The sequence below is a fragment of the Dama dama genome, chromosome 13 (assembly GCF_033118175.1).
Source record: "Dama dama isolate Ldn47 chromosome 13, ASM3311817v1, whole genome shotgun sequence".
NCBI lineage: Eukaryota > Metazoa > Chordata > Mammalia > Artiodactyla > Cervidae > Dama > Dama dama.
The window spans coordinates 71,866,133-71,890,922 of NC_083693.1; the positions used below are offsets into that span (position 1 = coordinate 71,866,133).

The 24,790-nt window shown below is 59.3% G+C and overlaps 2 protein-coding genes across 6 annotated transcripts in view; one reads left to right on the plus strand and one right to left on the minus strand.

The window, feature by feature from the left end:
• The window catches only part of EVL (Enah/Vasp-like), a 71,798-nt gene extending 70,230 nt beyond the window's left edge, over positions 1–1,568 (plus strand). For 3 of the 5 annotated variants that reach the window (XM_061159411.1, XM_061159412.1, XM_061159409.1), the window contains one exon: positions 195–937. In XM_061159411.1, coding sequence (XP_061015394.1) covers positions 195–271 — 77 coding nt within the window. In that variant the 3' untranslated portion in view covers positions 272–937. Of the gene's footprint in view, positions 1–194; positions 938–1,090 lie in introns of those variants that run through there. The other 2 variants (XM_061159410.1, XM_061159413.1) reach the window with 1 other exon arrangement.
• On the minus strand, positions 918–22,214 carry DEGS2 (delta 4-desaturase, sphingolipid 2). The gene is made up of 3 exons (XM_061159414.1): positions 22,043–22,214; positions 5,257–5,999; positions 918–3,675 (listed from the first exon to the last, which is right to left on the minus strand). Exons 1-3 carry the CDS (start codon positions 22,122–22,124, stop codon positions 3,529–3,531), a joined length of 972 nt encoding a protein of 323 aa, XP_061015397.1. The 5' UTR covers positions 22,125–22,214; the 3' UTR covers positions 918–3,528.
• Positions 22,215–24,790: the final 2,576 nt, after the last annotated feature.

A 24,790-nucleotide genomic window follows, 5' to 3' on the forward strand; every position in this document is an offset into this window, starting at 1 on the left:
GGCGCCCCTACCGCACCCCAACCCCGCCACGGGGCAGCACCCAGGCCAGGCTCACGCCGAGGGTCCTCGGGGAGGGCAGGGGTGCCTGTGCCCAGGGCTGCAAGCCAGGGGCCAGGATGGCCCAGCCAGCGAGGCTGTCCTGGGCTGGGAGGCTGAAGGTTTGCGCTGAGGGGTTTCGTTCTTCCTCCCCACAGCCCACTCCGGCCTCCCAGTATTCTGGTTGGGCAGACTGAGGCGGCCCAGACAGATTAAGGAGCTTGTCCAAGTGTGAGCACGTGCTCGCGGTCTGCGCCTCGGTCTGACTCTCCTGGGCTCCCTCCCAGATGAGTCGGAGGCGGGGAGGGGTGCATTCACCAGTTCAGAGCAGCTTTGAACCATCTGCTCTTTATCTTAGTATCCCGTGGACTTAGATCACTGTTTTTATTCTGCTGCTTCTGATCCCCGGGTTTGGGGCTACAAGGGCAACTGCTGCCTTCCCAGAGGCTAGAGGGCCCCAGAAGCCACAGAACTACCTAAGGGCCTGACCGAGTCCACCGCCTGCTGGGCGCAGTGAATCACATCCATTCGTCCACTCCCCACTGGAGCCTTTGAAACGGCTGGCTCAGATCTGGGGCCAGAGGAAAAGGAAAGGTGTGGGCCAGGCTGGCTGAGCCCCAGAGCCGGGAGGCGCGGTCCGGGCGCCCCCCCTGCCCCACCCCATCACGAGTTGGGGACTCTGGAGAGAGGAGAGCGGCTGGGAGCCAGCAGACCCGGACCCCTGCCCGGGGCTGGGTGATCGGCCACACCCTGTCCTTGATCCAGCGGCGAGCGCTCAACTTCCTGTGGGTCCAGTCCCCTACCAGGCTGGGATGGGCAGATAAGCAGTTAATGAATGAAGTGGGGAGACGGAGCGGGAGCCAAAAAGAGACACAGAGGCCAACTGTTAACCCCACTTTATTGCTGGGCACCCCTGCCTCGGGAGGCCATGGGCCGGAGGGGGGTGGGGCGGACTGGGGGCGCCTCGGTCTCCACCTGCTATAGCGGCCGCAGTGGACAGGCCCCTCGCGCGGGCAGCTGAGGGACTGAGACCCTCTCCTGTCCTGTCCCTCAGCCATCAGGCAGGAGCTGAGCGGGATCAGCACCTCGTAGGCCAGAGCCCCCGACGCCGCCCACGACCCCGGGCCACCCGACGGCGGGGCCCCCACAGAGCCCAGTGCCCAGGCCTCCGGCACACTCGGCACGCGCTGAAGCTAGGACGTGCTTCGTTTAAGTCTTAACCTGTGATAAAATATTAAAATGAGGAGAAAAGTTCAGTTCCTGGATTTTTTTAGATTCAACCTGACACAAAACACCAGGCCTACAGCCTTTTTTTGTATTTTATATCTGCCTATTTAAGTGTACGTTTCTTTGGGTTCATAGAGAAGACGCCCCAAGTCACGCGCCTCGTTAGAAGGTCTCAAGTTTTCTCCTAGGTGCCCCCGGGAGTGGCGGCCGCTTCCACGCGGCTCCTCCCCGCGTCCCGGCGGTGAGGGTCCGTCCACGCACCAAGCCGTCTGTGTCCACGTGGTAATAAACGCTTACTGTCCACACCCCGGCTCTGGCTTGCTCACTCAGCGCCAGCTCCCAGTCTTGCCTGGCTGGGGAGGCCACTTCTTAGGGGAGGGCCTGCAGAGTGGTGCCAGGAGTTGGGGGGGGGGCCAGACGGGGGCCTTGGGAGTGAGGCAAGGAAGGACAGGGTGTGGGCTGCCAGCTTGGGCGCTTCCAGCAGGGGTCCTGGGGGCTGCCCCTCCCCATAGGCCTCCTCCAGGGAGGTGGGGCCTGTGTGGGAACATCAGAGGGGCCAGGAGGGTGCACCAGCTCAAACCCCCCACCCCCACCTCACAGATGGGGCCCTGTGACTCCAGCTCAGCCAGACAGGAAGGCAAGGCAAGCAGGCGTGGCCCCTGCCCTGCCCGCAGCCCCTGTGCCCCTCAGAGGCACATCTTAGACCATGCAGGGCTGAACCACAAAGGGTCTGGCCCTCAGCACTGGCCACTGCTGCCCCTGCACCCAGAGTGGCCCCAGCTAGTAGGAAAGCTTTGAAATCCTGTGACCATCCCCCGGCCTCCAGGAGAGCAGTGTGCCTGGGCTCTGGCCCAGCCATCCTCTGGGGACCGTGGGAGGAACCCCACCCCACTCCCCAGTCTGGTTCAGGACAACGGGACCGCTTGCTGGCCAGGTTGAACATAGTCCGTCTCACTGTGTGCTCCCAGCAACAGAGAGAGAGGAAGCCTGCTCTGCGTGTCAGGAGGGGAGCGGCTTTAACCCACCGTTCCGAGGCACTCTGCAGCTCCTCCCACCACCCACAGTCCAGGAATCCCGGGGCCGTGGGGACGGGGGCTGACAGGTGTCCACGGGGTGTTCCCAGCTCCCGGGCTGCCGCCTCCCAGGACGGTTGACAGCCCTGGGCCCACCTTCAGCTCTGGCGGGGTCAGATAAGCGCCTGGCAACTCGAGGGCTCAGCTGAGCGCTTGGGGCTCTCTACTGAGAGCCACGCTCCCCTCCCTCATCGAGCGCAGGGGTCTACTCCCCGGGCCATCCAGTGGTCAGACCGCCCAGGGCCACTCCCAGCCCCACCACACCTGCCCCCAGGGGTGATCCTCGGCCTCCCCAGCCTCACGTCTCCAAGGGGGGCTGTTTCCCTCGCCCAGGCACCCTCCTGCTGCCTGCCTGCCTCTGGGAGACCCAGACCCCCATCCCGACACAGCCCCTCCCTGGGCCGGGGGGTTGCCGATGCCTCCCCTGTCACCTGTGTCATCAGTCCTTGGCTTAGCCAGGACAGGCTGTGCCCCACGTCCCGGAGACACCATCAGAGCTGCCCTTCACTTGGACTGTCACACCTTGGTCTGGCCACCTGTCCACCCACCATCTCCCTGACCCGTGGTACCTCTTCTCCAGCCCCACATCTGAGCTGGTGGGGGTGCGGGCTCAAGGTGGGGCAGGGGTGAGGCAGACCGGGGTGGTGGGCGGGTTGAGGCAGGAGCATGGGCCAAGGGACACATGGACCTCTGCCCACACCTGGGGCCAGCCAGGATGCTGCCTCAGTGCTGGTTCCCTACGAGGGCGGCACACAGCGGCCCCCGCCCTGCTCGCAGGGAGCCAGGCCCAATCCGGGGAAGTAGGCTCTGGGGACTTGAAAACCAACGCTGGATTTAATTTAGGGCATGGGAACGCCAGAGGACTCTGCTCCCTAGGCGCAGAGTGCCCAGGGCAGGGTCAGGACCAGCCCTGAAAGGGAGGGCCGGCCTGAGGTCACCAGGCCATGTACAGCCCGAGCGGCCATCCGTGCCCACTGCCGCCAGGTGTGGTCTGGGGGAGGGGGTGCGGGGCGGGGCGCGGGGGGGGGGGGGGGCGGTGCTCCGGGGAAAAGAGCAGAGGCCCAGGGCGCGGGAACCAAATGCAGCCAAACCAGTTCTGGGCACTAGGCCGGGAAAGCTGACAGCCAGCCCTGCATCGGGCGGGGCGGGGCGGGACAGCAGCGAGCCCCAGGACGCCAGCCGGCCGTCGGGCTCACAGGTGGTTCTCCGCCAGCTTGCACACCCTCTTCACCCGCGCGAAGGGCCCCAGGGAGTCGTCGAACACAAAATCCCAGAGCACCTTCACCCACGAGTGGTGCTGGGGCAGGTGGTCGTAGTACTCGGGTGCGATCTTCCGTACCTGCAGGGGTGGGGCGAGCGGGTCAGCGGGCGCGCGCGCGAGCACACAGACCACGTGAGCACGTGCGCCCGCGCACAGCCCTGTCCGCGCTGAGGGTACCTGTGTTCTCCCGCTGAGCCAGGCAGGAGGCCGCAGGCGCTGCGGGAAAGCGGAGGGGCCGCTGGCACCAGGAGGCGCTGAGCTTCGCCCCCTCCCGCCGCCCCCCGCCCCCGGCCCCAAACGGGGTGAGGAATTAAAATGCACACTCCCCTCCCTCCCGGGGGCCCACACCCCAAGTCTCTGATCCAGGAGCCCCTGGGTGGGCCGGAGTGCTGAGTCCTGCTCAACCGCGGTCTGTGCCCGCGCCTCCGCACCCGGCACAAGATGCCCTCGGGGACCTGCAGGCTCTCCTCCGGCCTCGGCTCTCACCACCCCCTCACCCCAACACCCTCCTCTCTGGCCTCAGTACCTGTCATTTCCCACTGCAGCTCCCTGCCCCACTCTGCACCTGACACCCTCAGCCCGCCTCCTCCAGGAAGCGCTCCAGCCTGAGCAGCTACACCCACACCGGCACCTCCCCTGCTCGCCAACCGTGGGGAGGGCCAGGTCCACAGGACCTGCTTTATGGCCGAAGACGGGGCGAGAGGGGGTGGGGGGCGCCCTCCGGGGATGAAGGGACCCACAGGCGGGAGCTGGGAGCCTTTGACTTTGCTTGGGAGGAGTAAAGGGTCACAGCTGACAGCAGACGCTCCTGTGAGCGTCTTGGGTCAAAAGTCTGGCTCTGCTGCTTCCTGGGGCCAGGGAACCCCCCTCCAACCTTAGCCTCTGCCTTCTCATCCATGAAATGGGCATGATGGCCTTGAAATGTCACATGGGCTTAGGGTGAGGCGTCCACAAGACAGTGGTCAGCACAAAGCAGGACCTCGGAGGAGTGGGGTGGAGGGGGGTGGGGGTCAGCGCACCACAAACACCTGCACACCCAGGCCAGCGCTCTCACACACTCGAACCCACGGGTGGGTGAACATGCACACCCAGACACACATGTACGGACAGGCACACCTAACCACGTGGACACACAGGGACACACACACAGACTCGCACACTCAGACACTCCTCCAACCCCAGGTCTCCCAGGACGGATGCTTCATGCTGACCCCTAGGGTCACAAAGGGCAAGACCGCTGGCCTCTTTGTGCCATGAGGGGGCCCTGGAGGGTCGCAGGGCAGGGACAAGAAGGGGGGTTGCCTCGCCCACACCGCTGCACCTTCTGAGGCACACAGAGGGCCAGCGGCTGGGCCCAGGACACACAGCCAGCCCGTGCCTGTCACAACTGTGCTCAAACAGGGTCCCATGAAACCAAGAGGCCTGAACTGTAACATAGCCCTCAAGCCCCTGCCCACCCTGAATTCACCTCCTCGTTCTCCAGTCAGGCACGCCGTGTGCCTCGTGGCCTTTCCCCCTGCCCTGGGGACCGCAAGGGAGAACGTGGCCACCCCGTGATCGGCAGGAGAGAGAGGCCACAGGGCAGCCCAAAGCCCTCCCCGCACCTCCCCGCCTTGCCCCCCACCCCCGGGTGCCTGCCACCACCCTGACCCCACCTACCAGGGGCAGGTTGCAGCCGGGGATGCTGGGGAAGTCGTGATGCTCCATGTGGTAGCCCACATTGAAGGTGATCCAGTTGAGGGGCCCGTAGTAGGAGTAGGTCTCGTGGCCCTTGAGGAACATGTAGTGTTCAGCCACAAAGTGGCCCGAGATGGGGTGCAGGCCCAGGCCCAGCAGGGAGCTGGCCAGCAGGTAGACCACGGGCTTGAGCCCCCAGAGGGCGTAGATGGTGGCGTCGGCCGCCAGCTGCACCAGGGCGTTGCAGAGCTCCATGCGGGTCATGGCCTTGGGGTGCACGCAGAGCGGCCGCAGCGCGTAGAAGAAGGGCTGCAGGACCAGCCAGAGCAGCTTGCGGGCCGGCGTGCAGAAGAGCCAGCCCTCGAAGCGCGTGGGCACGTCCACGTCCAGCCCGTCGCCACCCAGGTAGCGGTGGTGGTCCACGTGGTACTTCTTGAAGGTGGCGGCGTAGGGCAAGCCCACGGGCAGGTTGGCGAAGATGGCGAACCAGCGGTTGTGGGCGGCACGGCCCGTGCCGAAGGCGGTGTTGTGCGAGATGTCGTGGATGGCCAGAGTCAGCGAGTGGTTCACGCAGCCCCCGAAGGCGTAGGCCCAGAAGAAAAGCCAGCGCCACGCCAGCCCCCGCACCAGCCAGCAGGCCAGCAGCTGCACCAGCACCATCCCCGTTACGGTCCACTTGAGGTGGGGGTCCGGCCGCATCAGGGCCTTGATGGCTGGGTACTTGGCTGTAGGGAGGGCGGAGGAGAAGGTGAGGCAGGCATTGGCCTCCCGGGTCCCAAAATCTGTGCTTCCCCCCCACTCCCACCCCCTGGACCTCCCCCTCCTTCCCCTCCGCCTGCTGGCCCAACCCTCCCCCCTCCTCCTCCCTCCTCCCTCCTCCTCCCTCCTCCTCCCCCTTCCTCTTCCCTCCCCTTCATCTCCTCCTCCCATTTTTCCTGCCCTCTTCCCTCCCTCCCGCCTTTTCCCTCCACCATCAAGCCCCCAGGCCGTGACCCAGAGAGTACTGCAGACTCTGCACCCGCAGACCCGCCTCCACCGCCCACCCCAGGGGGGCTCCGGGGAGACTTCCCAGAGTGGCGGGGTTGGGGGGTCCTTGGCCACCAGCCTCAGTAAAGAGCAGGTGTCAGCCTGGGTCACAGAAACGTGATGCCCAAAATCAAAGCAGCTGCCGGGAGCTGCAGGTTCTATACCCACGCGGTGCTGTGCGTGGTTGTGTCTTCAAGGGTGGGGGGTGGGCCACAGGCAGACTCTCTGGGCCCTGGGAGGGGGCGGCGGGGCTGGGGGAGGGGAATGTGGAGGGCTCTGGCTTTGTCTCGGTATTTCAGTCCTTTTAAACAAGATCTGAAGGAAATAGGATAAAACGTTGGATATGCTTATTTGGGGGTGTGGGTGGTGGGTGTTTGTTATCATGTCGTTTGTACTTTTCTGTATTTTGTTTAACAGAAAAGGGAGAACACAATGGCAGGGCAGTCGCCCAGGCAGGGAGTAGCCAAGAGAGAAAAGGGTGGAGTCGGGGCCCTTAGGTCCAGAGGGCAGTGCCTTCTAGAAACCTCTGCTTGGCCCGAGGGGGCTGCAGGGCCAGGCGTAAGGCTGCTGAGCTGGCTGGTGCAGTGTCCAGAGGCCGGGAGGGACAGGGCAGGGGCGACACACACTCGAGGGGACCGTCACGCTCGCACCCCAGGTCTGCTCTCTCCCTGGGATCCTCAGGTGGGGCCAGTGTCCGGGCACACGGATGGGGATTGAGGCCAGGGAGGATGCAGGCACCCTTAGGGCCATCAGTGCCCAACTCCAGTGTGCCCAGTGTCGACCCCTCCTGCCCAGCCAGCAGCTGGGCGGCCTCAGGCTGGCCTGGGAAGAGGGTCCCCAGGGCTGCAGCAGAAGCCAGGCAGGCCCTGACTCGAATCGCCTAGCATCCGATCCTGGCCTGCCCGTCTCTCCCAGTGACCCAGGAAGTCGCTTCCCTTTTGTGCTCCTCCTTCCTCCCAGCCCAGAGAACTTCCTATCAGAGCCACTCAGCAATGCGATCAACTGTTTTAGAGGTGGTGAGCTGCCTGTCCCTGGGGGTATGCAAGGCGATGCACACAAGGGCCAAGGAATTCTGTCCAGTCAGGGGGGAAGCTCTCTCCAAGTCCCCCCAACCGAGCTGCAGTGGCACCACAAGCCCATCTTGAGGTCAGCCCTGATCTCACTGGGTGGCCGTGGTACGTTCCCACCCTCCCTGGGCCTCTTGAGTCTCAGAGTGACATGCGGATGTGCCTCGGAGGCTGTGTGTCCCCCAGACTGGTCCTGATGGTGGGCCAGCTCGCATCCGCTGGAGATGATGGGGGGACTGTTGGGGTCCCCATGTCCTGCAACCTCTGCCCAGGAAGCCCACGGAATCCGCCTGGCAGCACCTACACCCCCGCTGCCTACACAGCAACACTCCCACCGAGCCGTCACCTCATCTGGCAGCTACAGTGGTTTGGGCTTCAAGCAAGTGAGCGGATGCACTACAGTCTGCCTCAAGACAGCCTGCCGGGGGGCCAGGGTGGGGTCTGAATATCATACCCCTGCCCCCTGTTATTTCTTTAATATACAGTTTTACTTCTTTATTTTTGCCTGTGCTGGGACTTCGTTGCTACGAGGGCTTTTCTCTAATTACATCAAGCAGGGGCTGCCCTCTAGTCGTGGTACCCGGGCTTCTCATTGCAGCGGTTTCTCTTTTTGCAGAGCGCGGCACTAGGGTGTGTGGGCTTAGTTGCGGTCTGCATGCTCTCCAGCACAGGCTTCATAGACGTGGCGAACAGGCTTCGTTGCTCCACGGCATGTACCATCTTCCCGACCAAGGACTGAACCCATATCTCTTGTATTGGCAGGCAGATTCTTTACCACTGGGGCTTCCCCGGTAACTCAGCTGGTAAAGAATCTGCCTGCAATGCAGGGGACCCTGGTTCAATCACTGGGTCAGGAAGATCCCCTGCAGAAGGGATAGGCTCCCCACTCCAGTGTTCCTGGGCTTCCCTGGGGGCTCATATGATAAGAGAATCCACCTGCAGTGTGGGAGACCTGGGTTCGATCCCAGGTCTCTTGAGAAGATCCCCTGGAGAAGGGAACGGCTACCCACTCCAGTATTCTGGCCTGGGGAATTCCATGGACTGTATAGGCCATGGGGTCCCAAAGAGTTGGACACGACTGAGCGACCCTCACTTACTTTTGTTTACCACTGAGCCCCAGGGAAGCCCTCCGCCCCCTGTTCTTATTCCGGCCTCCTTCCCCCTACTGCCTGCTACTCCCAGGCTTCCAAACCTCGCACAACTGCCTGGGCCCTTTGACCCAGAGAGCTCTCCCTGAATCCGCCAAGGACACCACCTAATCAGGTCCAAGAGAAGGGTGGTCACAGCACAGTGTCAAAGCTGAACCTGGGAAAGCGCAAGCAAGCGCAGGACGGACAATAAATCTCAGCCCTGCTTAATGGGCCCCTGGGGACCACAGCATCCCCAGCCAGAGTTGGAAGACAGCAGCGTTCAGAGCCAGTTCAAATTCCAGCTCTGGAAAGAGGGTTTAATAACCAAACTATATAAAGATCTCCTTCAACCCCCAAACAAAAAAACAAACAGCCCAACGAAAAATGGGCAATGGAACTTGAATAGATGTTTCTCCAAAGATGTGCGCCTGGTCCTCTAAGCACATGAAAAGATGCTCAACATCATCAGTCACCAGGGGTGCCGCCAGCATCACTGTGCGGTCCCAACTCAGAGCTGCTAAGACACCTAAACTCAGAAAAACAGAAAATAACAGGTGCTGACACGGCTGCAGAGAAACAGGGATCCTTGTCTGTGTGTTGCTGGTAGGAATGCAAAATGGTGCGGCCACTGTGGAGAGCAATTGGGTGGTTCCTCGTAAAGTTAAAAATGGAATTAACCATAAGACCACATAGTTCCACTCCTAAAGAATTTAAATTCAGGGTCACAGATACTTGCACACCCATGTTCAGAGAACTATTCACAACAGCCAGAAAGTAGGAAGAACCCAAGTGTCCATTAACTGATGAGCAGATAAACAAAAATGAGGTCCAGCCACACAATAGAATATTATTCAGCCTCAGAGAGGAATGAAACTTCCAGTTATAAAACAAGTAGGACATAGGAATGTAATACCCAGAATGGTGATTACAGTTAGTCATACTGTACTGCATACTTTTAACTTGTTACAAAAGCAGGTCTTGAAATTTCTCATCAAGAATTTGTCATCCCATGCTCACTAAACTTACTGTGGTAATCATTTTGCAATACATACACATATCAAACCATTATGTTGTACACTTTAAACTTACAAGATATCATCTGTGAATTACATCTCAAAACTGGGAAAAGAAAAAAGAATTTGTCATCCAAGAACTCATCAAGATAAAAAACTGTAACACAGTAAGATGACAGATGTTAACTAGACTTATGGGGGTCATTTTGAAATATATGAAATCATTGTGCTGGGGGGAGGGAGAAATTAGGTGTTTAGGATTAAAATATCCACATTACTATATATAAGATAGATAATCAACAAGGGCCTACTGTGAGCACAAGGAACTATACTCAATACCTTGTAATATGGAGAAGGAAATGGCAACCCACTCCAGTACTCTTGCCGGGAAAATCCCATGGGAGGAGCCTGGTAGGCTACAGTAAAAAAAAAATAAAATAAAATAAAAAAAAATACCTTGTAATAATCTATAATGGAAGAGAATGTAAAAACTAATATATGTATATTCGTGTACATGTATATAACTGAACCATTTTACTGTATATGTGAAACTAACACATTATAAATCGACTATTTCCATTAAAAATGTTTTTAATCACTATGTTGTATACCTGAAGCTAATATAAATATAATGTTATAGGTCAGTTATACTTCAATTTAAAAAATCCTTACATGGAGAAGGAAATGGCAACCCACTCCAGTATTCTTTTCTGGGAGATCCCGTGGACAGAGGAGCCTGGAAGTCTACATGGGGTCACAAGAGTCAGACACAACTTAGCAATTGAACAGCAGCAAGCCCACAGTCAGGCCGGTTGTCATTTGGGGAAATACCTCTTGATGAAATGTGACGTAAGACGGAGAGTTAAGTGACCTAGCAATATGGAATGTAGAGTTTTGTAAGAAATTAAAACTTATGTATAGAGTCAGAGTTGCAAATATTCAAATAATAAAGTCGGGGGCTACGGGGAAAATAAAAAGTCCTTATATTGACTTTCCCACTTCCCCACTTCACAATGTCAGCGTCCTTAATCCTGCTCCTGGGAACAGACTCCCGAATAAACTACCAGCACCTCCTCCTCCAAAAACAGGGATGAAGGACTGACCCAGGCGACTCACAACATGGATGAACCTTGAAGACATTACACAGAGTGAAAGAAGCCAGTCACAAGAGGCCACAAACGGTATGATTCCACTTCAGTGAAATATCTAGAATAGGCAAGTTCACAGAGCCAGAAAGTGGAGGCGGCCAGGGCCAGGGGATGGGCAGTGACGGGGAAGGGGTGTAGCGTCTCTCTTTGGAGTCAAGAAAAAGGTTTGGAAACAGTAGTGAGGGCTACACCACACTGAATTCACGCCACCAAATCACACGCTTTACACACGGTTAAAGCGGGGCTTCCTGGTGGCTCAGCTGGTAAAGAATCCGCCTGCGATGCAGGAGACCCTGGCTCCATTCCTGGGTCGGGAAGATCCCCTGGAGACAGGACAGACTGCCCACTGCAGTATTCTTGCCTGGAGAATCCCCACGGACAGAGGAGCCTGACGGGCTGCATACACCCCATGAGGTCTCAGAGAGTTGGACACGGCTGAGCAGCTAAGCACAGCACACATGGTTAGAATGGCAAATTCTGTTAGAGCGTCCCATGATATAAAAAAAGTTAAAAAAAAATGCCGGCTCCAAGCAGGTTACCTCAGCTCCAAGGCTTGTTTCTGAACCGTAAACAGGCCACTGGGAGGATGGATAGATAAGGCACGGAGGCTCGGGCTGACTGGCTGGGAGCAGGCACCCAGATTATCTGCACTTTGTGACGAGCGGTCAACATGTGGAGACCCGGCAGGTTTAACAGGCCGACAACCAGGGTGCTGCCCGCAGACGGGGATGCTGGGGACGGGGGTGGTGGGATTAAGCCAGTGGCTGCTTCCTCCCAGGCCTGCCCACGTGGCCCAACGGCGGCCACGTGGGTCATCCCCCTGTTGTGGGAGGCCACTTGGCTTCCCCAGGAAGGCCAGAGGCCCCCAGGCGATGCCCGCTGCCCCAGGCTGGCAGGAGAGGCAGGGACCGGGAAGCAAGGCCCTGCCGCCTGAAACCAGCTCCCAAGGTGGAGGGAGAGACTGGCAACTGGGCGGGGGGGGGGGGGGGGAGGGGCAGAGAACAGCGCCCCCAAAGATGCCCACCTCCTACTCTCCACTTCCACGGTGCCCGGGGTGCTGGCCTGCGGACCTCACGACAGCAAGCAGCGTCTGGGTTATCCCAGCAGCCCAGCGTCACTCCAGGCTGGGGACAGCGGGGAAGCCGGCAGGAGAGGAGGTCCAGGGATGCGCAAGGTCTCCACCTCCCTCTCTGGCTGTGACGATGGAGGGGCCGCGAGCCGAGGGGCGCAGGCGGCTCCAGAAGCTCGAAAGGCCCGGAGACAGATTCCCCCGCCAGCGCCGCCGGAGGAAACTGCAGCCCCCTGAGACCCGGGTCAGGCATCGGACCTCCAGGACCGTGAGGGGACAAGTGTGGGGTCTGCAGCCCTAGGAGACTAGCAGCAGCTGGACCGCGGACGAGGAAAGCCCGGGGCTCCAGCAGCCCAGACAGCCTCGGGCCCCACCTCAGCCCGGCCTGGCATTGGGCACAGTGGCCACTCACGCTCGACCCTGCCCATCGAGGGCCGCACGGCCCACCAGCCTTGGCCAAGGTGGGGCAGCCAGCATGGCGTGCGCCCAGCATCACCCTGCCGCGCAGGGCCAGGGAGACCAAGGACCCAGCCGGGGGGTGGAGGCCCCACTCGGGAGGGGGTGCAGTGGGCAAGCCTCATTCCAGCTTGTTCTGGCACCGAGAGAGGGGTCAGGGTGAGCAGGGACATGTCAGAGGGTGGGCCTCAGTGTTACCCAGGAAGATGGATGCCTCCAGTGGGGGGCTGAGAGGCCTGGGGAGGAGGTCCAGTGGCCACGGTGGGGTGGAGCAGGGGAGGAAGAGGTGTCTCCATGACAGCTGGGGCCAGAAGGACGTGCCTGTGACCTCAGCAGTGGGGAAGCTCTCACCCACAGTCCAGGCCTGCATGTCATCAAATGCAAGGCCTTTGCATACCTGGATGTCAGGCTGGGACCACAGGCCCCGCCGGGCTCCACCAGTCTCCCGACCAGCAGGGGCGGGTCTCTGGGCACCAGCCTCCCTCCTTGAGCAAGCAGGGACTGGGCCCTTACCTGCCCAGACACACCTGGGAGCTGACTCAGGTAGCCAGGGGCCACAAGCCTCTACAGGGCTGGCCGCCCCCACCCGGTTCCCCTTGGAAGGAGGCCAGGCCCGGGGCAGGAGAGCAGGGCAGGCCACACCAGTACCAGGTGAGCACAGCCTGGCAAGTTCTGGGCCAGCAGGGACCAGGAAGGACCCCAGCTCAGGCACCCAGGCCCATGGACAGGCCACTCCTGTGCTGCTCAGAGGCCAGGGCCGTGACCAAGCCAGCAGCTGTGACCTTGGATGGGGAGCCCCCAGTGCCTGTGGAACAAGGCCAGTAAGTCCTGCGTGAGTGGAACAAAGTGCATCCTGGGGGTCCCCCCACTGCCTGGCCTGGCGCCCCCTTCTTGCTTTCCTGATAGTTCCCCAAGGACCCAGCTGCCCTCAGCTCGGCCGCGGCCCCAACATGGGCGGGAGTGCCCGGTCTCCAGCCCCCACCCCGGCCAACCGAGTCCTGGCCGCACACTGCCCCCCGGCCTAGGTCTCCGCATCCGGGAAATGGGGTGATGCCTGCTCCCCGACGCCCCGCCGCATCCAGACTGTGGCAAGCCTGGAGTGACAGCTCGGAGCCCTAGGAGCTGTTACTACTGGTGTTATTAAACACAGTTTCCTGACCTAAGAGTAAAAACATCCCATTTCTGACCCTTGGGGCCGTGGACTGATGACGGTAGAAGCCGATTTGGCCCCAGACTTGCTTTAACCTATGAGAACAGGCCCCAGACACCCAGACCACGATGCCACTGGGCCTGGCTGTCCTGCCGGAAGCAACAGAAAGTGGGCTGATGCACAAGCTGGACGCTGGGCAGCTCAGGGGCAATCTGAGAAGGGGCCAACTCCAGATCACCTCCCCGCTGCCCGGAGCCCTGTCCAGACCACAGAGACGGGGCGGGGGGAGCCCCAGCAAGCCATGACGGTGGGGGGATGGGCAGAGCAAGTGCTACAGCCCAAGGGGGACCCAGGCAAGACCCTATGAGGGTTCAGACAGCAGAGCACCGGGGCGGGGGGGGGGGGGGGGCGCAGCAGATTCCAGGGGTGGCAGCACTGGGAGGCCTCAATGAACAGCCTCAGCCTTCAGTGAAGACCCCAGGAAGGCGCCATCTAAGTGGGGCCACTCTGGAGAGTCCCTTGGACTGCAAGGAGATCCAACCAGTCCATCCTAAAGGAAATCAATCTTGAATATTCATTGGAAGGACTGATGCTGAAGCTGAAGCTCTCATACTTTAGACGCCTGATGGGAAGAACTGACTCATTGGAAAAGACCCTGATGCTGGGAAAGACTAAAGGTGGGAGGAGAAGGGGACGACAGAGGATGAGATGGTTGGATGGACATGGGTTTGAGCACGCTCCGGGAGTTGGTGATGGACAGGGAGGCCTGGCGTGCTTCGGTCCTTGGGGTCACAGAGTCGGACACAACGGAGCGACTGAACAGCGGCAACTCTGGACCAACCCGAGCAGCACTGGTGAGCGGGTCAAGCTGGTTCTCTAAGCCATCTACCACCTGCTGGACAGGTGGAAGAGCAAACATTGAATCTGTTCAATGCCAGGGTTTCCAGGCCCCAGGGGAGCTTGGGAGGCTTGGGGTCCTCTCCGAGAAGATGTTCTGGGGCCCTCCAGCCACGCAGGCCTAATGAGGTCACTGGGCACAGTCAGATTCCAGATAGTTGTAGCTGTGGGCTTGGGGTGTCCCACTGCGGGGGTCAAAGAGGATTAGAGAAAGGAAGGCAGGACAGGCGCCTGCTGGACTTAGCAAGGCCCCCGGGGGCCCCAGCAGGAGCCGTGTGGGCAGGAAGCAAGGTGAGAAGGTGAGTGAGGGCAAGGGGGTAGTGGGCGGGCTAGGGGGTTGAGACGGGGGAGAGGGGGTGGCAGAAAGAGGGGATGGAGGTGTGGGGCAGGGTCATGGAGAAGGCCAGGGTGGGGGTGGCTGGCCTGACCGAGGGGTGTGACTTCCAGGGCTCAGGGGTGTGGCCGGAGAGGGGAGAGCTGCAGGCTCCATCTTCTCCGGGTCCCAGGAGAGGGGTGAGGCTGGAAGAGGAGGACGAGAGTGCCCTGCAGCCCCCAAAGCGGAGCCCTGGCCCAGCCTGACCAGGCTCTGCTCGCCCCCCCGCCCCGGGCGATCTCAGCTGACGGCAGGGGAAACCTGCCTACCCGGGCCTCCAGCGCAGAGCACCGCAGAAGCTGGCTAAGGACACACAGGCCTCAGGGCTCTCTGGTCCCGTCTGGCACCCTGGAGCCGGGCACCGACTGCCGCCTCAAACCAGACCCATGCAAATGGCTTTCCAGCAGCGACTCAGGTGGGGCCCGAGGCGGCAGGCCAAGAACAGCAGTCACTGCTGGAAGTCACACTGTCCAGGCACAACACAGGAGGGATGGGGGCCCAGGGGAGGGGAGGGTCCAGGCAAGGCCGGGCAAGGCCGACGGAGCCAAGACTTGACCTCAGGACCCCCGGCTTCGGGCCTGCCAGATGTGAGCCAGAGCCCGGGTGTGGAACCAGACCTCAGCAGGTGAAACGTGCTCGGCGTCATTCGGGCCCCACCAGCCCGCCTAGGAGGGGACCAGGCTCCTAGCTTAGAGACAGGCACACAGAGGCTGCACCACGCCTGATTTCCACTGGCTCCTCCAGAGTCTGCAAGGATCCCTCAGCCCCAGAGGAACTGTTTCCTGAAGCTGGGCTGTGTCGTCAGGGCCAAGTGTCCGGAGATAAACCCTGGGTCCCCGTTCAGGAGAGCCACACTCCAGCCTGACTCAGTCCAGCTGCTGTGCGCCCTGGGGCAAGCCCCTGTCCCTCTCTGGGCCAGCTTCCTCACTCTCCATCCCTAGGGGGCCCGCTCTGAGTCCCGGGCTATAAACACCCGGGGGTGGGGGTGGAAGAGGGAGGAGGCCGCCGGCCCTGAGGTGCCGACATACATTTACATACACGGCGGACTTGTTCACAAGGCCCGAGGGCCCAGCAGAGGAGGACCCCAGGCTGGCCCAGGGTCTGCCGCCACCCCACAGAGCAGTCTCCCGTGGATGCCACCTGGCTGTTCCCAGAAGCTTTCCTGACGAGCCCCGCTGTGCCAGGTCGCAGTGGGCAGTGAAGGCTGCCGGGTCCTCACCCTCTGCGGGCACCGGGGGTGGTCCCCAGGCCCCCACCTCGCCCTTGCTGACCGGCCGCTTCCCCAGGAAGGTCAAGTGCCACGATGGTCCCACTAGCTCGGGGTGGAGGGGTCCCTTCCCCACCAGGAGCTCCCTCATCTAGAACATTCCCTGACGTCTGTCAGTTCCCTGCTGCCCCCCCAAGCCACATGTCACACCTCATGTGCTCCGGGTGCAGCGCCTTCCCTCACTGCCCCCCTCCACGGCCCTGCCTCTGACGGCGTCTCCGACAAAGGCGCCCCAGCCCTCTCCACTGCTCCTTCCCTCACGGCTCCTCACAGCTCTGCTAAGCCGTCCCCCCACCCCCAGCCCTGTCTCTCCCACCTGGGTTTCGGTTTCGGAGCCAAAAGGCAAAGCTAGGCCTGTCTGGTCAGTGTGGGAGGCACTGGGAGTGGTGGAGGGGACCGGGGAAGGGGCCCAGAGCACCTCCAGGAGTCACGACCCCACCCCCTCACCTGCCTCCCGAAGAACCTGCTCCTGATTCACTGACAAATATTTGCCAAAGCTCCGGGGATGAGCCAGGCCCCAGATCCCGAGGCGGGAGGGGCTCCCGGGCTGAGCAGGGCTGGGCGCCGCACGTCGGGGGCACATACTGTGTCCCCACGAGGATGCGCCGGGAGAGGACGCACACCGGACCCGTGACCCTCAGGCGGGAACTCGCGGGCTGGGACTCGGGATGTGAGTCTAGGATGGTCACTGCAAGGGGTCCTGGGCCCTCCGGGGTGAGGGCAGCGCTCTAAACTCGATTGGATTGTGTAACCTCACTAAAAATCGCTGGACTGTGTCTTTATAATGAGTGAATTTTATGGCATATAAATCATGCTTCATAAAAGTGGGTACAAATTAAAGAATGCAGGTTAGAAGCAGGCCAGGAGGAAAGGCATGGCACACACATCAGTACAGAGGTCGGAAAGAATGAGAGCAGGGGCCACGTGAGCTGGAGTCTGCCCATGAGTCACGTGCCAGGGGCTGGACGGGAGGCAGGCTGTTCTCAGGTCCCGGGTGGAGGAAAGGGTGGGTCAGAGGCGCGGGCCGTGTCACCAGGTTAGAGACTTGTCCTAACCCTAACCCTAGATGGCCAGGTGACCTTGGGCAGGGTGCCTAAATTCCCAAGGTCCCGCCCAGCATTAAAAAATGCAAAAAAAAAATGCAAATGTCTGTAAGATTAAATAAAAAAAAGTAGGGAGGAGAAGAGAAAAGAATGGAAAAAATGTTCTAAGTGAAAAGACAGGGCTTCCTGCTCCCCAGTGGCAAGGATTAAGCTGTATGCCCCGTGCTGCTGCTGATGCGACCCTGGCATCGCTGTGTGCCTGACTCTTTGAGACCCCATGGACTGTATCCCTCCAGGCCCCTCTGTCCATGGGATTCTCCAGGCAAGAATACTGGAGTGGGTTGCCAAGCCCTCCTCCAGGGGATCTTCCCAACCTAGGGACCAAACCCGTGTCTCTTACGTCTCCTGCATTGGCAGGTGGGTTCTTTACCACATCGCCACCTGGGCGCCGCTTGAAAGGGGATAAAGCCCCGGGACGGTCCTGGCAGGTGGGACTAGAGATGCTCAAGATTTTGTAGGTGACTGTTGCCTCCTGCAGCCTCGCTGGGATGGGCACTGGTGGCGGTGGGCCCGGCCCTGCCCTGCCCTCGGGAAGCTCAGAGTCGAGTGGAAGAGTCGGACAATTAAAGCTACCGCCCCACAAGCCGATGCAGATTTACAGATGGGAGCAAAGGTCACGAGGTAACAGTGCACAGTACTCCACGGGAGGACAAGGGAGGGGTGGCTGGGGAGCGAGGGTGGGGTACACTGTGGTGTAGACCACCAGCCCACGCCTGACGCTGTCACACCCCACGTATGCTCCCGTCTCCCCAGCAACGTGGGCAGCGATGCCTGTTGGCAGTGTGAAGTTGGCCATGATGGAAATAGTTACAAAGACTGACAACTGCCAGTCTGCAAATCGGGGACTTTTCATTTCCTCCAGAGAGTCAACTCATTAATTATTTCCAAACAAAAAGTCTGTGTGCACACACGTGCTATCACACAATGTTTCTGAGAAAGGGACATTTAGTCTGAGACTTGAAGGAATCCTAGAAGGAGGTGGAGTAGGAAAAAGATTTCAAGCAGAGGAAACAGCGTTTGCAAAAGCCGTGAAATGGGCAGATGGAGGGCTAGCCACACTCCACCGAGTGGCAGAGAGCAGGAGCTAGGGAGAAAGGTTACCAGAGTACTGGGGTGTCGACACAGCAGAGATGAGATTTTTAGGAAGCGAAACCCTTAGAGCAGGGGTCCCCAACCTCTAGGTTCTAATGACTGATGATCTGAGGTGGAGCTGATGTGATAATAATAGCAGTGAAGTGCACAATAAATGTCGTGCGTGTGAGTCATCCCCAAACCATCCCCACCCCACCCCAGGTCCACCGAAAAACTGTCTTTCTTGAAACACGTTCCCTGGTGCTGAAACTGTTGGGGACCGCTGCCTTGGAGGATTCAAGCCAGGAAGGACGCAGTCAGGTCAAATAGGGCCCTAGGGATCACTTAGTGTCTGTGCGGCTGTGTACCCAAGCACCCCTCCCTCCCCACCCAACTTCGGAGCACAGCACCCCTTTTTCCAATAGCTGCTTCCCTCTGTCCTCACAATGTGATGCTGTGTGGCTTGCCCATCCCCTGCCGACTGGCCAATCAGAGGCCTCACAGCTCTGGCCAGAGGTGAGCTGGCTCAGGGCAGAAGGGGAGGGAGGCACCTGTTTCCTCTGCGGGATCTCAGAGCTGGGTGGCCGCAGGCTGCAGCCCGCCTGGTGGACACGGAGAAGGTGGGTCAGGCAGGATCAGGGGCAGAGAGAACGGCCCTGTGGCCTCCTCTCCTGTGGTCTCCATGAATTCCCTCGAGCTTGTCAGCCAGTTCAGTTCTGGGCTTAACCACTTGCCACTGAGAGAGCCCCGGCAAAGGCTTTTCCTAAGCAAATAAGCCAACAATTGCCGGAGCCTTACTTCCTTGTTTTCCTTGGATTATTTTTTGATTATTTGAATTTTTTTTTAACTATGTGTGTGCCCTTTCATAAATAAAACACAAAAACAAACAAAAAAAATCACAAAGCTATTTGTTTTTGAAAAGACAAAGTCAAACCCTGCCTCTTACTCCTCTGGGCGTGCCTGGCTTGGGCTCTGATCTCCGACAGGACGGAGCCCCACCGGCTCTCTGCTCCTGCCCTTGCAGCACGGGAACCTCAGCCCTGGCCTGGGAGGCATGTCTCCTCCATCCAGGCAGGATCTGGAGGTGGACTTTGGTCCTGCACAAAGAGCACTGCTGCTGGCTCTACGCAAGGACTTCCTGGGTTCTGACTCTGGGATTGCGCTTCCCTAGTGGCGCTAGTGGTAAAGAACCCGCCTGCCAGTGCAAGTAGATGTAAGAGACACCAGGGTCAGGAAGATCCCCTGGAAGAGGGCATGGCAACTCATTCCAGCATTCTTGCCTGGAGAATTCCATGGACCAAGGAGCCTGGCGGGCTACAGTCCATGGGGTTGCAAAGAGTCAGACAGACTGAAGTGACTTGGCATGCACGCACGACTCCAAGAGGTGAGGCTCTTTAGGAGCACTGGGGCACATTCCTGCCTGAACACCAACTTGGCCTCTGAGCTGTGTGGCTCTGGGCAAGTCACTTCCCCTCTCTGAGCCCCACTCTGTGCCTCCTATCTAAAGAGAGGCCAACAGTTACACGTAGGGTTTTCTCAGGCTGAGAAACAGCAGATGGAAGAAAACAGGAAAACAGAGATGGAAGAGCACTCACTCCCCGTCCTTGGGGAAATCACGGAGCCTTGCTGCAAGAGAGCAGCTAACATTGATTGAGTGGTGGCAAAACACTTCACACCACCTCATTTAACCTGCACAACACCTCCACAAAGAAAGAACTACAATTAACCTGTTCAACTCAATCAGACCTCAGTTTCTTCATCTGCTTATTGACTCGCCCAGGGTCACAAAGCTGATGAGTGGGTGTGGTCCTGGCTCACAATCAAGGTCTACAAAGCTTCCAGGTCTGGAAACCTGCCTCCAAGAAGTAAAGACCTGATGGGCTGGAAGGGGAATTCCCCTGGAGCACCTTCCCCCAGCCCAGGCCGGGAGGGGGCTGTTCCTGCAGGAGGGAGAGCTGAGCTTGAGCGAGTAGGGCAGGCAGGAAGGACTCTGGGGTGGAGGAACCGAAGTGCCTGGGAGGGAGGGAGGGAAGAGGACACGTTCCAAGTTCCTTAGCTCAAAACTGGCTGTGTGGGGAGGTACCCGCAGCACCCAGTGCAGTGGGAATTTGCAAAGCGCCCTGGAGAGTCAGCCCTTGAGAACTTGTGCTGTCCCTGCCCTGGCCCAAGTCTCCACCCTCTCCTCCAGGTCTTCCAGGGTTCCCAGCCATCCCATCCAGGATGCTTCCTGGATTGGTTCCAGGGCCCATGGCTTCTCTCTTCAGAGAGGAATCCTTCTCCACGTCCTGGCGAGCTGGGTACCACAATGGAGCACCTTCTCACCCAACATCTCCTTTTATCCTCAAACCCACTCTGCCAGAAAGGATTACTGTGCCCATTATGCAGACTGGGGAAGTAAGGCTGCAGTCCAGAGTGTCTGCATCCCCCCAGGCAGCTCTGTGGACCAGGCTATATCCCCCAGCCTTCTCCACCTGGGGCCAGGTGCGCAGTGAGTCCCGTAAGGGGGGTGGGTGGCGGGGAGAGCCCAGGAAGGGGGAGGAAACACAGCCCTGCAGGACCCTCTGAGCCACCTGCAGGAAGTTCGCAAGTGCAACAGACGATGCCGCCCACCCCCGCCCCCGCTGGGGCCACGCACAGTGCAGGGTTATCGCTCACCTCACAGGGGAAAACCACAGACCCACAGACCCACCCAGGGGCCCCCAGGCCCTGGGACCCCAGCAACAGCAGGGCATAGCCCTACATTAACCACTCTGCATCCTGTGTCTGAAAGGTTTAAAAGGAATACTTTCCTAGTCTTGGGGTGGAGCAGGAAGACACAAAAGAGAAAATTCTAAACAAAAGATCCAATCTATTCAAATGCATTTTAAAAAAAAAAGCTCCTCTGATTATAAAGGGAAGATTTCCAATGTATTGTATAAGACTAAGGGTTAAAAACCTCAATACAAAGAGTTCTAACAACCCAACAAGCAAAATGCCAACCCAAGAGAAAGCAAAACACAAATTTAAATGGCCAATTAGACACTGAAAGCAATCAAATTAAATATTAAAGTCAGAATGAAATAGTATTGTTTTGTCAACCTGTTTGGCAAAGAATAAAGACTTTTGCCAACTGCACTTGTGGGTGAGGGTGTGGAATGGTGACCGACTTTGGGGAGAACCACCGTGTTCACCTGGAAACCGATATGGCTGCAAAGGTGACTTGGTGGCACCTAGCAGCAGCTGCTCTGGAGGTGCGAGTCCTTGAACCTCTAATCGTGGGTAAAGGAACCGTACATTCTGGGTCCTTCTGAGAGACTGATGGAGCCCGCAAGGTGGGTGAGTCCACAGGATGGGTGACCATGTAAGTAAAGATGACTTTCCAGGACACTACATAACAGAGAGGGGCCACCGTACATTGCGCTACAAAATAAAAGGACACTCTGGTAAACTTTTGTTTGTTGTTTGTTTGTTTTTAAATAAGTTGTCTCTCGTTCAGCTTTGCTTCCTTCGAGGCGTTCATTCTGCCCTAAAGCCGGGTACTGGGGCTGGGCTTGGCGCCTCTCGGGCGGGGCCGCCGGGAGCCGGCGCCCTGCGCACAGGGGAACCCAGGGTGAGGCGGACAACAGGTGGCCACGGAGCTGCCTTCGCGGGCGGGGGCGGCGCATCCCTCACAAAGACAGTCCCTGGGGCTGACCTGTGCGCCTCGAGTCCGGGGAGGGTCTCCCGTCCCACAGCCGGGATGGAGTAGCCGAGACGCGCTCCCCCGACGCACGGATCTGGGCTCGGGTCCTCGATCCCGGGACAGAGACAGAGACGCGAAGGAGAGTCCCAGACCGGAGCGGGGGACCTTGGGTTGGGGAGGCTGCTGGACTGGGAGTGGAGCTCCCACCCTCTGAAGCAGAAGTCGGAGAAGGCCTGCTGGGCATCCGGGCCTCGCAGAAGCGACGCCTCCCCGGGTTTGGGCTGACCCGGGACACCACACGGCCCCAGGGCTGTCCCCACTTGGGGCCCGCGCTCACCGAGCATCTCCTTGCGCCTCTGCGTGTGAGGCTGGTCCGTGTAGACCCACTCGAAGTCGCTGCGGCCCGCGCTGTTGCCCATGGTGGGGCTGGGAGCGCGGCTCTGAGCGCCCGACTGCTGCGCAGGGCTCGGCTCCGCGGCACCTGTCGTCCTGCGCCGCGCGAGGACCAGTTCAGGGCTCGGGGGCGGGGCCGGGATGGGGGCGGGGCCTCGGGGCGGGGCCTGGAGCGCCTGGGCCAGCAGGCGGGGCGGGGGCTCAGGGGCGGGGCCTTGGGCGGGACAAGGAGCCCCTGCGCCAGCAGGGGGCGGGGCCTCAGGGCGGGGCCGGGGCGCCTGGGCCACCAGGAGGGGCGGGGCCTCGGGCGGGGCGGAGGCGAGTCCCCGGGCCTCTCGGCGCCTCAGTTCCCTCGGGTTGGAAAATGGGCTGTTAGAGCGACCCCGGGAGAGTCCCCGGACCCCCGCACCCCGGGGTGTGCGGGGACGCACGGGCCCATCGCGGCTGGGCGCCTGTTCTCTCGGCGGCCCAGAGCCACTCGCGCTCCCGCCGCCCCTGCCCCGACGGACCCGCGAGTGAGGAGCGTTCCCCTACGCCCCGCCGCCCGGCCCGGGGCAGGGGTTGGAGGGTAGTTAACAGGGGTTAGACGGCTGTGTTGTGCGGGTGAAAAGAAGGGGAGGCTTCCCTGGCGGTCCAGGGATTAAGACTCCGCGGTTCCACTGTATGGGGCGTGGAGGCAATCCTGCATGCCGGCATGCCCCGCCTTGCAGCCAAAATAAACAAACAAACAAACCAAAAGCAGAAGGAGTTCGGGACGGTTCGTCACAGTGATCCGCCCTGCCCCTACCCACTCCTTTCAGGCAATCAGAGGGCAGGTGATGAGGCGTCTGCAGCTTCGGGGAGGTGAGTCAGCCCCATCCCCGCCTTCTGGGAAAGCTAGGGACAGGGACACGGGCACGGAAGAGGCCGATAACAACTCAGGATGATACATGCCGAGACACAGGTAGGTCCTGGGGCAGCCAGGGCACAGTCCAGTGGTTTTTGTATTAGGTCTCAAAGGGTGAGTAGGAGTTCAACCGCTAAAGAAGGCCAAGGGCATTGGCGGTAGAGCCAATGGAAGATGCAAAGGCTGGGACTTGGAAGAACCCAAACCTTGTCAGAATGGAGAGTCTGGTCTGGGGGGAGTCGGGGCTCAGGGCTCCTCATTTTTCTCCTTCCCAGGGATCCCTCCCGTCCTCCTCTTGCTCCTCTGGGGCTTTGCATGGTGTGCCCTGTGTACTGGAGCCCGGCATGCAGGAGCTGCCTGGGGAAGCAGACTGACCTGGAAGTCAGAGGTACCACAAGGCAGGCAGGAAATGATGGCGGGCATCCCCCCCAGTCTCCTGCAAGTCTGTGGCCAGGGGTGTGGTACATTTGGCAGACGGCCCTCAGCCTAGGGCCAGAGGCAGTCCTGGCATGAGATGACAAGGGAAGCAAATATGTGGGCACACCGTGACAGCCAGCCACCTGCCCCAGAGTCAAGGGTAGGAAAATGGGCCAGTGCGGAGGCTGGCTTCCCTGTCCAAAAGGAACATGCTTAGAGCCTTGGGTCATCACCACCCCCTGCACCATCCAACAGTGTCACCTTCTTCGCTTGCACACCTCTGGGAACGGAGAGCTCAGCATCTCCCAGGGCAACCTGCTCTGCTCACAGCCAGAGGGAGCCATAGCAGTCATCCCAACAGCGGCCACTTTACAGATGGGTAAACCAAGGCTCAGAGATAAAGAGGGCCTCAGAATAAGCTTCCCTGATGACTCAGACAGTAAAGAATCTTCCTGCAATGCAGAAGACTAGGTTCAACCCCTGGGTGGGGAAGATCCCCTGGAGAAGGGAATGGCAACCCACTCCAGTGTTCTTGCCTGGACAATTCCATGGACAGAATAGTCTGGTGGGCTGCAAAGACTTGGACACCAGTGAGCAATGAACACTTTTACTTTCTTTCACTTTTCAGAATAAGCAGGAAAGCTGGGACACGCCCCTGATCTTCCACTTTAAAAGCCCAAAGTCAGAGTGTCAGATCCATGTTACAACCAGTGAGATCTGGGTCCCGGCTCTGCCCTCTGGTCACCACCATGACTGCCAGCTCCCTCTGCCCAGTACAGAGATCAGAAAACCACTCACAGATGGACCCCAGGACTGCGCCTGTCCAGTTGACACTAGCCCAATGGCTTCATTTTACAGATGAGAAAATTGAAGCCAAAAAGGGGAGAAGTCAAAGGACAGACTGGAGAGAGACCTGGGAGTAGAATAAAAGTTCAGGACTTTCAATCCTGTTGTTGTTCAGTTGCTAAGTCATGTCCAACTCTTTGTGACCCCATGGGCTACAGCATGCCAGGCTTCCCTGTCCTTCCCATCTTGTTCAAAGTCATGTCCATTGAGTCAGTGATGCCATCCAACCATCTCATCCTCTGTCATCCCCTTCTGCTCTTGCTTTCAATCTTTCCCAGCATCCGGGTCTTTTCCAGTGAGTGAGCTCTTCGCATCAGGTGGTCAAAGCATTGGAACTTCAGCTTTAGCATCAGTCCTTCCAATGAATATTCAGGGTTGATTTCCGTTAGGATTAACTGATTTGATCTCCTTGCTGTCCAAGGGACTCTCAAGAGTCTTCTCCAGCACCACAAAAGTAACAGTTCTTCATTGTTCAGCCTTCTTTATGGTCCAACTCTCACATCCGTACATGACTACTGGAAAGACCATAGCTTTGACTATATG

Coding starts and splice junctions, on each gene's coding strand:
- DEGS2 (XM_061159414.1), bottom strand. CDS start 22,124: ATGGGCAACAGCGCGGGCCGCAGCGACTTCGAGTGGGTCTACACGGAC. Junction 6,000..22,042: donor GAGGCGCAAGGAGATGCTCG/GTGAGCGCGGGC, acceptor CCCTCCCTACAG/CCAAGTACCCAGCCATCAAG. Junction 3,676..5,256: donor CCGGCTGCAACCTGCCCCTG/GTAGGTGGGGTC, acceptor CCACCCCTGCAG/GTACGGAAGATCGCACCCGA.